Source organism: Rutilus rutilus (assembly GCF_951802725.1).
Source record: "Rutilus rutilus genome assembly, chromosome: 16".
Taxonomy (NCBI): Eukaryota; Metazoa; Chordata; class Actinopteri; order Cypriniformes; family Leuciscidae; genus Rutilus; species Rutilus rutilus.
Window position 1 is genome coordinate 6,332,691 of NC_140224.1, and position 14,896 is coordinate 6,347,586.

The window sequence follows — 14,896 nt, forward strand, 5'->3', positions numbered from 1 at the left end:
GAATCTCTCCATTACACTGTGCCTCGTTTACAAATTCTGCTGTCAAATTCTCAGAACAAACATATAATCCTCTGACACGATCCGTGACGCCATTAAAAATAAACCATCAACTTATTTCCGGGGCTGGGATCCTTCTGAAGTGTGTACAGAAATGAGCAAATGAGCTGTTTGAACTGGACACGTCAAAGCGAACGATCCTTTATACACCTATTTACTCTACCATTTGTCCTGTGGGTATGTCAGAAAGTGAATGTGCATCTGTATATTCTATCCAGTGTGGATGCGACGCTTGCATCTGCCAGTGGGCGGGGCCTATGGTGCGATGATTTATAATTATTCGAATTGCCCGTGTGATGTCACAAATCCCACCATATCCAAATGAGCCGTTTTTGGAGCTTGATTAAATAAATGCTTTGTTTATAATGAGGAGAATGTTTTAAGCTATGAAACTTGCAGGATGTTTTTATGGTACAAAGACCTATATGTCTAAAGATCAAGGAAAATGTTACTTCTCATGTCACGAGTCATGACCCCTTTAAAGGTTTTATGCCCCCCATATATGAATGTCTATAAATTCAAACTGAAACAGTCCAAGGCCATTGTAATTACGGTCAGTAGTAAACATGGTGATATGTTGACAGCAGTCCAATAAAAAGTTAAGCACTCATTAAAAAAAGAAAAAAATGCTCAATATGCCATGACTAATCAGAATTAAGTATTCTGTATAGCTGCTTAATAAAAGTGGTAAGAAAGTGGGGATGTTAGAATAGTGCCGTTATTTTGACTTAATGCATTTATCTTGCTCAGCTTAATTAGTGATTTTACACTGGGTTGCTTGCCAAAGTGAGAACATCGCAGGAAACCACAGTTGCACTCTGATATAAGTTGTGACAGGAAGGAAGGCCATTGCAAGTGTTTAGAAATAAGGACCCCTCCCATTCTTTCTTGTGTACTCAGCTTAAAGGTGCCTTGTGTAATGTCCGCCAAAAAATCTATTCATACTCCACATTCCATACCAGATGGGGGCAGTATACCTCCAGAAAGTGAGTTGGTCTACTCTAGAGTAACAACTGAGAAATGGCATAGTCTCTATGCTCCGCCCCTACCTTCACAACGACCCTAGAGCCATAGCCGAAGCCGAGCCAACTCCTAATAGAGGACGTGAACTGAAATGTAGTAGTGGGCTGTACTTTCCACACGATTGACATCAGGTTCAAGTACGCCCACAAGCCGTGCGAGTTATTCGTGTATTGCAGTTTGGCTGGTGGTTATGTTGCCCGCATACCGCCTCCCATGGCCGAAACTGGTATTATGACACCTGTCGGGCTGTGGCTAGTAATTTAGCATCCTAATTCAGGTTGATATCTCTGCAGCACTATAACTTGCCATTTTTTTTTAATGACATCATCGCCCTTATTTCTTCTCATTCTTTTGATGCGTGTAGCAAATTTTTGGGATATTTTTACCTCAATTCTTACACATGGCACCTTTAAACAGCATCTAAGCACAAAATGAACTGTTGTTGGTCAATTTACGTATCGGTCAAACAGACATGTCTGCCTATCTAAGTAGCCTGTTCTTGTCCAAAATAAACTGCAAATTGGACTGGGCTTCATACCAATATGCAAGATTATTCTTTAAAGTCTCAATTAAATGGAATTAGCGACATATCTGTTCTTCCTTATTGTGATGTACATTTGAGTGCAACTGATTATCAAGAAAAAAAATGTGGGATGGGTACTTGCATCTATGCATCAGTCAGAGATGTGGGCATGGCACTCAAAAGTGGAGGTGAATGAAAGCAGGGGTGGAGTTTAACCGCAATAAATGATTGGAGAAGCCCGTCAATCAGAGAAGAAAAGAGATGACGATCGACCAATCGTGGCGATTTCTGTGGTCGTGGCTCCTAAACGGTGCTTTTACGTCGTACAGTGAGAGAGGTTCAAAGATGACCGTTGTCATGGTCTTGCAGCCAAAGTTAGCCTAAGATCATTTTGAAGAAATTTTGCTTGATCATCTCCCAGTGTGTTTGCTGCTATGACCTACATGTGCTGACTAGCCAATAAAAATGCAACGTGAAAGGCGTGTTGATCAATGCGACATGGCGCTAGAACTTAAAACCACTTAACTTCAGCTCCATTTGCAAGATTGGCATGCCAAGTTTTTTCCCTAGCTATGACCGCGTCCATATTCTCCGTTTTCGCTTCTTCCTCTTTTTTTTTATTCCAGCGCACATAATAAAAACCACAATTGCAAAGTGCGATTCATCGTTCTCTATTTAGCGCATGCTGATGATGTTTTATTCTTCTATACTATCTCGTGTGGCAGCCTACGATTCAAAAGATTTCATCATCGTACAGTCTACATACATGTCATAGTCGTACCCAAGTTTATTAGATCCACGTCGTACAGTGTGATTTGTAATGACACATTTGTCTGTAGCAGCCACAGAGAATAAATGAATAAAAAAAAGTGCACTGATAAATAAGTTATACTAAACACTGCTATATTTACCATTTTTATATCATCTTGACTCTGTCAGTCTAATTATTTATGTGTCATTATTCTGTTGTCTTATATCATTACATTATCATAATTTTTTTTTCTTCTTTTTTTTTTCTGTGAAGTCAACCAACACATGCTGGAGTTTTGCTTCACCTACATTCTTTAGTATGTATTGTTTATTGCTTGTATTTTTTTCCAAAGTTTTCTTTTAGTATAGGCTAATGAAAAGTTTTCACTCCGTTAGTTTCATTCACTAATGCAAGCCAGATGTTGTCCATGATGGATAGTTCCCTTCCCCCTACCGCTGTAATGTAAACAGTCCTGCCACACCCATGGAAACACACTCGAGTAGAGAGCTCCTGAAATTCTTCATTCAGACGATGCATGTGGTCCTGATCAGTGCGTTTCTGCTCCAGCTCTCAGCTGTTCTGAGAACTAAATGTGCTGCTTTTTGTAAATGCAAGAGGATTAAATATAGCAGGCGGTTGTAGCAGTTCACGGTTTGCTGTGTTTGCATTGGAGCCATGCAGTTTGGAAAAGTTTCGTTTAAGGAGTTTCTTCTCTTGACAGTAAATTATGGCGAAATGAAACTTGTGAGTACAGTTACAAGTGGTTTTTAACTGTTGCCATATTGCGTAACTCAATGGGTGTTGCTGCATTCTTATAGCTGTGAATCTTGAATCGTTTCATGCGTTTGCTATCATGTAAAAACTAGTGAAAACACATTTGACTGAATTTATTTGTCGTTCTAAAGATGCTTAAAGACCTAAAGTTTTTTTTTTTAAAGCTTGAAATTAGGTTTGTGCCTAAATATGAATAAAATGATGAATATAAACTTTAGAAAATACATTTCTTACAAAGCTACTGCTTATACAGCATTGTTGACGAAGCTAAAATAAAATATATCACTACTTTACATTTATTCATTGTCATTTGTTTAATGTCTTGGTCACCATATATTTCCCATATTTCCATTCATGTTATTTTATGTTTTTAATGACTTTAATATCATTCTAAAATGTGGAAAATTAGTTTGAAAAAGTATTTGTGTCCGGTCCTTTTACTGAATGTACGTGTGAAATCACGTATGATAATAAATCAGTGTTATTTTAGTATCATTGAGGTAATAGTTTTTTAAATTTCAGTTTTTGTAACTTATCAAGTTAAGCTAAAAAAAAGAGAGAAATATATCTTTGGCAACTAGCTGAAATAAGTTTTTTTCAGTTAACATTAATTATATTTCAAATAACATAAAGGTTTTAGTTTTAGTTCACTATATTAACCCTTGGGTGAAGCGTATTAGACATACAAAGAATATTTTTGGCCAACATTTTCTGTGTTTTTAGATGTCTGAACAAGTTTTCCTTTTGTCCTTTCTCTTACAGGACAGACGTTTATGAAGGGGTTGTAGGTGTGCGTCATATTTGGATTAAACTTCTGGAAGCTGTGAGCCAGACTTCCCCAGAGCCCTTCCCTTGTAATGAGCATGGTCGAAGAAGGACTTTGTGTTTCGTAGCAGTCTGTGCCTATGTCGGATTCTCCATTACGTTTCTACAAGCTCAAGGGCTGATATGAATAAAGTAGAGTCGTGGTCTGAGGAGGAGGTCTCGCTCTGGCTGACCGAACAGGGTTTGCAGGAATACTCTGAACCGTTGAGAAACTACGACGGACAGGCTTTATTAAATCTTACCACGGAGGACTTCAAGAGGGCATCCCTCTCCAGGGTCACGTCAGATGGTGGTCTTTTGCTCCTGGAAAAGATAGAGACTCTTAAGATCGAGCATCACATCGATGTTCACAAGAATGGACATGCCAATGGGCACATGGTGTTGAATCATAACGGGAATGCCGGGAGCACCGGCAAGGCTCTGCGGAATGGCGTGGTGAATGGCTTCCACAAGGAACTGGTGCAGATTCCCATACCAGAGCCAGCTTCTCCGCAGTTCCCTGCCGAATGGGGAAAGACCGCCGTGGCTCTTGTCTATGCCTTATGCTGCTTCGTCTTCACCACCGTCATTATTTCTGTGGTCCATGAACGCGTGCCTCCTAAGGAGGCAACTCCACCTCTCCCTGACAAGTTCTTTGACTTTTTTGACCGGGTGGAGTGGGCTTTCTCTGTATGCGAGATCAACGGGATGATTCTGGTGGTCTTGTGGATCATACAGTGGAGTCTCTTAGAACACAAGTGAGTTTTCTAAGTAGCATACATAGTGTGTGTGTGTGTATTCTTTCATGAATAATGTCACAAAACCTGCCTCAGGAATAAAAATAAATAAATTAAACTTGGCTTAAAAGCAGTGAAGAGAATTTTCAGATTTTGACAATATTTATATGACAAGCACGCACAATTTTCACTTAAATTAACATTAACATTAATTTAAATATATTTCCAAATTAAATTAGGATTTTTCTGACTATTTATATGACAATTAAATGCAATGTTCACTTAAATCAACATTACTGTAATTATTTTCTTAATAAATTAAGTATTTCCTTCTGATTACTCTTATATGAATAATAATAAAATAAAGGATAATAATTCGTAACAAGCACCATTTTCACTAAAACTATCATTACCACAAGGAAAGAAAATTATTCGCTATATGTTATATATTTAAATATTATTTTACACAATTTTTACTCGCATGGTCATTAATGCAAGAAAATATTATAGTACTAATTACTCTAAAGCAAAAGAAAAAGTTGTATATGAATGAAATATTATTTAACTAATATTTAAATGACAATTAAGCATAATTTTCCCTCAAGTTCTCATTACCATCATGCAAAAAAAAAAAAATGTTGATTATTATTTATTTATTTTTAAATGAATGAATTTTTGTAAAACAAATCACTGTAGTTCACTAATATGAATATATCACCACATCTTCCTTCCGCAGATCAATTGTTGGTCGACGCTTCTGTTTCATAGTCGGGACGCTTTACCTCTACAGGTGCATCACCATGTACATTACTACTCTTCCTGTGCCTGGCATGCACTTCAAATGCTCTCCGAAGGTAACAACGAAATAATCTCACTTTCCTTTTCTCATATTAATTGTTATGTTGTTTTAACATAGTTACTTCATAATCAGCACAACTAACTTGCTAGGCATCTTCTACATTACAAAATGTAAGAATTTACTATTGAGTTTTTTTTAATGTATTTTCATCCCAGAACCTTTCAGTTCATTCTCTGTTACAGGATGGGTCAGTCGGCCATCTATGTTTTGAACAGTTGATGTAAAGAATTTGTGACTGTTCTATAAATGTCCTCAGAGCAGAGGTCATGAAGGGACACATTTCACACTGAACGGAGAAGCCGTTCATGGAAAATGTGAAGTATGCTATTTTCATCTGTTTTTTATTTGTTTATTTTATATGCTCTGGGAACCCATTTATATTGAGGAAGACACAGGGGGATAGAGCATTGTAAATATGTTGCTAGGATGTTGATTTTAATGTGTGAGAATTTACTAAAAGGTTACTAAAAAATTGCTTTTCCATAGTGTGAATTGTATTGAATCCAATTAGGAATCCAGTTTTAGCACAAGCCATTGATCAATTAACTCTTTCCCTGCCATTGAGGGAAATTTCCGGCTTTCAGTGTTTTCACTGTTATACGGTAGGGGGCGCTATGACATCTTCTGAAAGAGTACTGAATCTCCTGATCAAAACTCAGGCGTAAAAGAAGCAGAAACAAGCGATAGCATATGTAAAATAACGTGATCATCAACATTAAACAGCATCAAAACTGCCTAATGTTACTGAATGAAATGTCGACCCAGGACGAGCTATAGGACTGTGGAGCTTTGGGGGTGTTGATGGACTCGATCTTCTCCATCAACTTACTCAATCTACTTTTTGCTCAAAATGGTGCTTTTTGTAATAAAACACCCACATTCCAAATGTGGATTAAAAAAAAATGCATGTTTTTTTTTTTTTTTAAGGGGGGGCTCTGTTCTTTCTTTTGATATATTGCATGGTCATATATTCATACAACAAAATATTTGGGGGGCCATGAAAATATCAATCAAAAATGCTTGCGGTGGCTGATAACTTAAAAAAAAAAAAAAAACAGGGAAAGAGTTAAAATATGCAACGTTTTACATTTTTAAAGTTTATTTTAAAGTGCAGCCTCACAAACTTTTGAAGAGTTTTGGTGTAAAAAACAAACAAAAAAACTTACATTTTCCCCACCAGTGGGTCTCTTTCTGGACTTTATGAATCTTAACGCAAAGACTGCACCCACCGGAACAATGAGACACATTGTTATTGTGAAATGAAATGATTGTTTAGAGTGTATGTGCTCTAGTGTTGCTATGCTGCCTGACCATTGGTGATCCTTTTGCAACTGTGTGTGTGACTCAATGTCGCGGATGGGATGTCGTGAACACACGCTAGCTACACAAGACAGGAAACCCACACCACGGGACGTGCAGGAAACATTTATTCTCAAGCCCAGCAACTTGTTCACTCTCGTTAGAACCTGCTTTCCTGTTGCATTTGCTAAAAGAAAGCACATAAATGCCAAGAACTTTGCTCTCTAGCCATTGTTGCTTTTATGTTGCGCCTCAAAGGGGTTATTGTTGTTTTTGAAATGAACATGCTGAGTTTGTAGAAACAAAATAAGGTCAAGCGGTGAATGAAAATAGATTAAAGAATGCTGGGAGAATAACATCATGCTAATGCTTGTTTGTTGTGTCTGGCAGCTGTATGGCGACTGGGAATCTCGGATACGGCGGGTGATGAAATTGATCGCAGGAGGGGGTCTGACCATCACAGGCTCCCATAACTTGTGCGGAGACTACTTGTACAGTGGCCATACTGTCATGCTCACCCTCACTTATCTCTTCATGAAGGAGTGTGAGTAGATGATTTGGGACAACACCGCCCCCTAGTGGACAGTTTAAGCGCAGGTTTTGATTATACAGTGGTACCATGCACACTTAAAAATGTATGAAGGGTATTGCATTACATTATAAATTAAATCAAACTGATTTGACATTTATGTTAAGCAAAAAACACTTTTCAAGCCAAATGTTCACTAAAACAAGTTTATTTTGTAAGTGGAATATCTTTAAACGCCTATAATGCATTCAAAATAATAAGGTCTGTTTGGAGCAGATGGAACATAAGTGTAACTTAATATTTGTCAACTAAAATATTACATCTGATTAGTAACTTCTTTTAAATGAGTGAATGCATAGCATGTTTTTACCAAGTCATTACTACATTTTCACCCTTTTCTAGGTTCAAATATATTTGAAAGTTCAAATTTTATGAGCTTTTACAATACTCTTGATAAATTTGATTTGAATATATCAATATGTGAAATTTAAAAGAACATGTAATCTGAGAATTACCAGTATTCCATTGAAATCAACGAATTTCTTTAAATTCCTTTGAACTCCCGACTGCTCAAATTTATGAAACATACATATTCTTTTTATTTGGTATTTAAGCAGAACATCATTTAACATCAAGTTAGAAAACAAAAATCAACTAACCAGACAGAAAACACATCAGCCACCACACAAATATCAACCTAAAAGTGCAATCCAGTGGTAAAAGCAGGTAATGAAGGCATGATAAACATATTAATCAAGCTTGCAGAAAAATAAAAGGGGACCAAACTTGTTCAAATAACAAAATCTTGTCTTTTAGGGTGTACCTAATTCAGAGATTAACCCATATGAAACAAACCAATGTCTCAAAAATTCTTCAGAAACTACAAATATATTTAATATAGGATCTGGTTCAAAACGCATATCCAAAGTATCTGAAAAAACCTGGAAAATTTGTTCCAAAAACAAAACATACATATTCTTTTTCTTAGTAAAACTATCCATTAAGACTCCGCCCATTACCGTAGTGGCCATTTTGAAAAGTACAGTATTAAGTTTTTTCGCTACTCCTCTTTCAAAATTTGACCAAATTTGACAAAAATGTACTCAAATGATCTTTGGACTGAGACGCACAGAAATGACTGAACAGATTTTTTTTATAGATAGTAAAACAACATCAATATCACTCTAAGATATTTTTAAACAAAAAAAATATAGCCTTTTCATTGTACTTGTATAAACTTTCACTTTAAGGTGAAAATGATTATGCATTTTTTCATGCTGCAATGGTTCATCAATAGGCATTCATAAGCATGTTTATCAACAATATTCAGTCCCAAAACTGTGTGAAATATGGAAAAGAGGCTGGGTCAAAATGGTTAAATCTCTTTAAAAAGCCTTTTGAACAATCTAAAAGTTTGGTTCCTGTACTAAAAATATTTTTTTTACACAAACTATGCATCTCTTTTGGTTCAAAATGGACCCAAAACGCATTAGGAATTAATCGGTATCAGTATTTAAAATGTAGACGACAATGTGTTGTGACACTGTGGTCGTGAAACGTCAGTGGATCATGTTGATTGTTAATGTGATGAATTACACCTTTGGTTATGTAATTGGAGGCCTGAAAAAAATCATTCTCTATTATAACACCCCCTAATTTTCTCGCACCTCACAGATTCTCCTAGAAGGTTCTGGTGGTACCACTGGGGCTGCTGGACGTTGTGTGCAATAGGAGTGTTCTGCATTCTTCTTGCTCATGACCACTACACGATTGATGTTGTTGTGGCCTACTTCATCACCACACGTCTCTTCTGGTGGTATCACACAATGGCAAACCAACAAGTGCGTTTGTCTGTTTCGACGTCGTCAACATTTCCATTCAGAGCCCTATATTGTATTTTAACCTCTAACCATCTGCATCTGTTTTAGGCGCTCAAAGAGACATCCCAGACCAACTTTTTCACCAATGTGTGGTGGTACAGATTTTTCCAGTACCTGGAAAACAATGTTCCTGCCGTCGTCCCCCGCAGCTTCCAGAAGCCCTTCTCGTGGCGATCGCTGCAGTGGGGTCACGTGAAGTACACACGGATAGACTCAGACTGACGGACGTGCAATTTTGGAAGTTGTTCTCCAAAACATGTGCCCAAAGTGCCGGAACAAGCCTGACATTGTAGCCAATCCCTTTAACTAACAGACTAGTCATCCAAAGCTTCTCAGTCCTCTGTGACGTCCTCACAGGATTGATTTTTGGATGTAAAGCTTATCACGTATGGGGCTAAGAACAATGGAGGAGAAACCATGGTCAGGGATAAGCAAGTGGCTTGCGATGGCCTGTAATATCATCTTACATCAATAAAAAATGAGCAAGGAAGCTAAATGAGAAGTTATTTATTTTCCCGAATAACTTGACAGTGTCTCCAAATATCTTTGCCCCTGTTTACAGGCACAAAGCCATTTTCTCAAGATATTTTTGTTAACTCGAGCAATTTATTGACACATTAAATATTGCAAGTCTGAGCAACATAAATCATTTTTGTACAGCCTTACATTTTTCTAGTCGTTTGCTAAACAACATGTGCTGTCAGAGAAGGTTTATATGAATATAATTTGTATTTTTTCAACTAATTCTTTTGTGGGGTTTTTTACTTCATATGACATATATTGTTTGGATAATCTAATGCTCCTCCTCAGTGCCTTAATAGTTCAGAGGGAACGTTGTTCTGGCCGTCAACTGCAATGTATTTATGTTCATTCAAAGACAATTTCAGTGTTTTGGACTATATTCAGGGTGGTCGTGCTGTTACCACCCTTTGCAAACCACATATGCTTGAAACAGAACTCACCTCGTCACCCGAATGTAGCAATCCTGCTCGGTTTGAAAGATTATTTCCATGACGGTGTCAGCAAAGCTAATTTGGTTGTCCATAATCATTTCTCTGATGTTGTTTTCGGAAAGTATTTATTAATGTCTTTGTATCATATTTTGTCAGACAGCTGGTGCTTTATGGCTCTTACTGAACTCCAGGTCTCTGAAGGTTGTTCTGTGTTTGAATGACAAGAATGATGTGACCCGATCCATTTTTTCCAAAAGCCAGAACAAATGTTCTGTCCCATTGACCACCTTATTCAACAAGCTGCTATTGTGATGTAAGAGATGTTCGTCCATTGACAAACAAATAAATTACAAATATTAGCACAAAAACAGCTTTGTATGATTCTTTTATTTTTATTTTTGTGACTGTGTGAATATATAGACAGAATTGTCGAAATCATCAATGTGTCTCATGATCTTCAACTTTAATTTAAAGGATTATGCTTAAATGCTTGAAATTGGTTTGGTAGAAAAATATAAGTTGTTCCTGGGAATGGGACACTCAAAAATAAAACTTAAAGGGGTCCTATTATGCCCTTTTACGAAGTTTTGTTTTTGGGGTGTACTAGAATACACTCTTCCTTAAGGATTATTAGGAACACCATACTAATACTGTGTTTGACCCCCTTTCGCCTTCAGAACTGCCTTAATTCTACGTGGCATTGATTCAACAAGGTGCTGAAAGCATTCTTTAGAAATGTTGGCCCATATTGATAGGATAGCATCTTGCAGTTGATGGAGATTAGTGGGATGCACATCCAGGGGATGAAGCTCCTGTTCCACCACATCCCAAAGATGCTCTATTGGGTTGAGATCTGGTGACTGTGGGGGCCATTTTAGTACAGTGAACTCATTGTCATGTTCAAGAAACCAATTTGAAATGATTCGAGCTTTGTGACATGGTGCATTATCCTGCTGGAAGTAGCCATCAGAGGATGGGTACATGGTGGTCATAAAGGGATGGACATGGTCAGAAACAATGCTCAGGTAGGCCGTGGCATTTAAACGATGCCCAATTGGCACTAAGGGGCCTAAAGTGTGCCAAGAAAACATCCCCCACTCAATTACACCACCACCACCAGCCTGCACAGTGGTAACAAGACATGATGGATCCATGTTCTCATTCTGTTTACGCCAAATTCTGACTCTACCATCTGAATGTCTCAACAGAAATCGAGACTCATCAGACCAGGCAACATTTTTCCAGTCTTCAACTGTCCAATTTTGGTGAGCTCGTGCAAATTGTAGCCTCTTTTTCCTATTTGTAGTGGAGATGAGTGGTACCCGGTGGGGTCTTCTGCTGTTTAGCCCATCCGCCTCAAGGTTGTGCGTGTTGTGGCTTCACAAATGCTTTGCTGCATACCTCGGTTGTAACGAGTGGTTATTTCAGTCAAAGTTGCTCTTCTATCAGCTTGAATCAGTCGGCCCATTCTCCTCTGACCTCTAGCATCATAGGCATTTTCGCCCACAGGACTGCCACATACTGGATGTTTTTCCCTTTTCACACCATTCTTTGTAAACCCTAGAAATGGTTGTGCGTGAAAATCCCAGTAACTGAGCAGATTGTGAAATACTCAGACCGGCCCGTCTGGCACCAACAACCATGCCACGCTCAAAATTGCTTAAATCACCTTTCTTTCCCATTCTGACATTCAGTTTGGAGTTCAGGAGATTGTCTTGACCAGGACCACACCCCTAAAGGCATTGAAGCAACTGCCATGTGATTGGTTGATTAGATAATTGCATTAATGAGAAATTGAACAGGTGTTCCTAATAATCCTTTAGGTGAGTGTATGTTTTCATGCTTGATTGTTCAAATACGCATTATTTTTCACATATTTTACATTATTACAGCTCCTCTCTCCCCAGTCTGCTTCCTTTTCGATGAAGCCCCTCCTTCCGAAATACGAAATGTGCTTTGATTTATTTAGCCTGCCCAGTGTGTTGTGTTCGGGAAATGTCACGCCCCTTCATAACCGTGGCGCGAGCTCTACTTCGATGTAGATATTAACCATGGCATCAATTTCACAACCATTTCGAGCCCGATTCAGACCCTGACAATGTTAACGAACAAGAGGATTGTGCTGAACTGATTTCAGGCAAGGATTTCACAGGATGTTTCAGAATGGTATGTTTAAAAAAAAAAAAATTTTTATAGATAGCTACGATGTTATCCACCATTTAATCATATATGTCGGAAAACTATGGTAATACAAGCAGTAATCGATCACAAAATCATGGATAATTTTCCTAAGGGGCGGTGAACAGCCTTACAAAAGCAAGAGCTTACAAAAGCTACATTAAACACTCCATCAATACTGTAATGTTAGTTATCAGGCGAGTGGACATCATGTTTACATCATAGCTATCATAGCATCTACATACAACTTGTAACTGGAACTGTTAATAGAAAATACAACTACAAATAATAAGACATACTTAGACGTTGTGATCCATAAACAACAGATTGTCCCGTCAAAATGGGAATGACTCCGTCTTTCAGGAGAAGCTTTTGTGCATATTGCCTGCATTGTACTCTACTGAAAGCTCTTCTCCGTAAAATGTGCAGCGCACAGACAAATGTTGAGGCTATAATGTTCAGGAACAGTGTTAAAAATAAGTTTTAACATCTCCCAAGTTCGTCAGCCTTTTTCCGGGGTGTAAAAAACAGCGACAACAACTCTTCCTCTTCTCTAAAGCAGCCCAACATGACCTCACTCCCTTTGTTGCATGTCACCAGGGCCAGGGTTTATGTAAATTTTAGGGTTTGTGATGTCACCAACCCAGGAAGAAGCTCATTGTAGTCTCTACCAGACATTTCTTGTAGTCCTTAAAAATCGATATCTGTAAAATAAAATATCTGTCACGGTTTGGGGTTGAGGAGATGAGGCGACGACTCAAACGGAGAAGAAATAAAGGCTTTTATTAAGCAAAAAATAAAACACAATACAAACAAAACTATCCCGAGGGGGAAGACTTGACTTGACTACAGGAAGAACACACAAGGGTAAACATATGACAACGATCCAGCACAGGACTGCAAACACAGGGAGAATAAATAGGGAGAGCAAACAAAGCAGGTACCGAGGGAGGACAGGTGGGGCAAATTAATTAGTAATCAGGTAACAAGGTGGGCAGGGTTAGACAATCAACAGGAATTGCACATGGCACAAGGAAACACATGACAAGCCATGTGCTCACACCAAACATGACAAAAAACACACATTGCCAGTAAAACAATTCACAAGCCATGTGCAGCCAATGAGAACACTCATAAGCCAAGTGTTCACACAAAACTTGACAACATGAAAGCACACAGCTAGTGTAAAACACAAGCTGCATGTTACAAAGTACAAGACAAAACATGGCATGAAAGCACGCGGCCGATGTAAACAGGAACCGCGTGCTATACAAAACACAACACACCTGGACAGAATAGTATGAAGGTAAAAGCACTTGTAATGTCCGCAATTTGCCTGAAGAAGACCCAGCAGGGTCGAAACGTTTCCTTTTTATTAAATATGGGAGTTTAAAGCAGTGTTGCGGACATTTTTTTTTTTTTTTCACTTTAGTAAGTTCCTTTTGTCCTGCACCTGCCAGAAGGTGGGATGTGCACACAAGTACTTTTTTTTTTTTTTAGCACTTGTACAATATTCGTACCTGTGTGTGAACATTTACACTCACAGCTCCAATGTGAAAACCTGTCAAATAAAAATCTGAAGTTGAAATTTGGGTGAGCGGTTGGGTGTTCAAAGGAGCCGTTTTATTGGTTGGCGCCTAGCCAATGAAATGGGACTTCTATTGCACGCGATGATGTCACGAAACCCGAGTGCTCGGGGACGCTCTGAAACGCTAACATGGCTTTTTTACACATTGTGAATTCAAATTCATAATACAGGTTTGAGACTATTGTCTGCAAATTTCAACATTCAACTTCAGATTTTTATTTTACAGGTTTTCACATTGGAGCTGTGAGTGTAAATGTTCGCGTACAAGTACGAATATTTATTGTAGTTCTCAAATTCACATCTAAGTTACGTGCTCTCGAGGTTTGCTACTCTTTTACCTTCATACGTAACTTTGCAGATGTTGTTTATGGTCAAACAGAAACATTACACACTAACTAATGTTAAAAAAAGTGAAATCATAATCAAGGACCTCTTTAATGGGCAAAAAAACCACTTTATTTATTCACACTTGAATTTGGCACTTGGCAAATGTTAATTTTGGACACGTGGCATACAAAAAAAAATGGTTTAATGTGCAGTGTTAGCTTAAATGAACTACACTATTTTTCGCCACAGCAAAAAATGGATTTTGTTTTATTAGCTGCATCCCAACAGCACCTCCCAATTTTGGGAATTTCAAAGTGTTAACGAAACTGAAGCATTCAGAAATGCAGATTTATGTATAGTGGTATGTACGTATGTAGGCTACCACTAAATTTGTTTTATAAATATATATATTTTTGATCTTTACACTGAATTAATACATTTGATTTTTTTTTATGACATTTATCATTAACTGACAAATACCCTCTGTAGTTAAAATTAACTTCTTGATGGTCTTTGTTATCTCAAGAGTTATGCAACTAATCTAATCTAATCAGAGAGTTTGGTTTCACACTGTCAACATTAAATACGGCTATAAACGAGAGAATACCACCTTT

At 37.9% G+C, this 14,896-nt stretch overlaps 1 protein-coding gene across 4 annotated transcripts in view; it reads left to right on the forward strand.

Moving 5' to 3' along the window:
• Window positions 1–10,553, forward strand: part of sgms1b (sphingomyelin synthase 1b) — a 35,725-nt gene extending 25,172 nt beyond the window's left edge. For 3 of the 4 annotated variants that reach the window (XM_084433792.1, XM_084433789.1, XM_084433791.1), the window contains 5 exons: window positions 3,891–4,690; window positions 5,406–5,523; window positions 7,218–7,371; window positions 9,031–9,197; window positions 9,285–10,553. In XM_084433792.1, coding sequence (XP_084289918.1) covers window positions 4,077–4,690; window positions 5,406–5,523; window positions 7,218–7,371; window positions 9,031–9,197; window positions 9,285–9,458 — 1,227 coding nt within the window. In that variant the 5' untranslated portion in view covers window positions 3,891–4,076 and the 3' untranslated portion in view covers window positions 9,459–10,553. Of the gene's footprint in view, window positions 1–2,839; window positions 3,099–3,890; window positions 4,691–5,405; window positions 5,524–7,217; window positions 7,372–9,030; window positions 9,198–9,284 lie in introns of those variants that run through there. The other variant, XM_084433790.1, reaches the window with a different exon arrangement.
• Window positions 10,554–14,896: the final 4,343 nt, after the last annotated feature.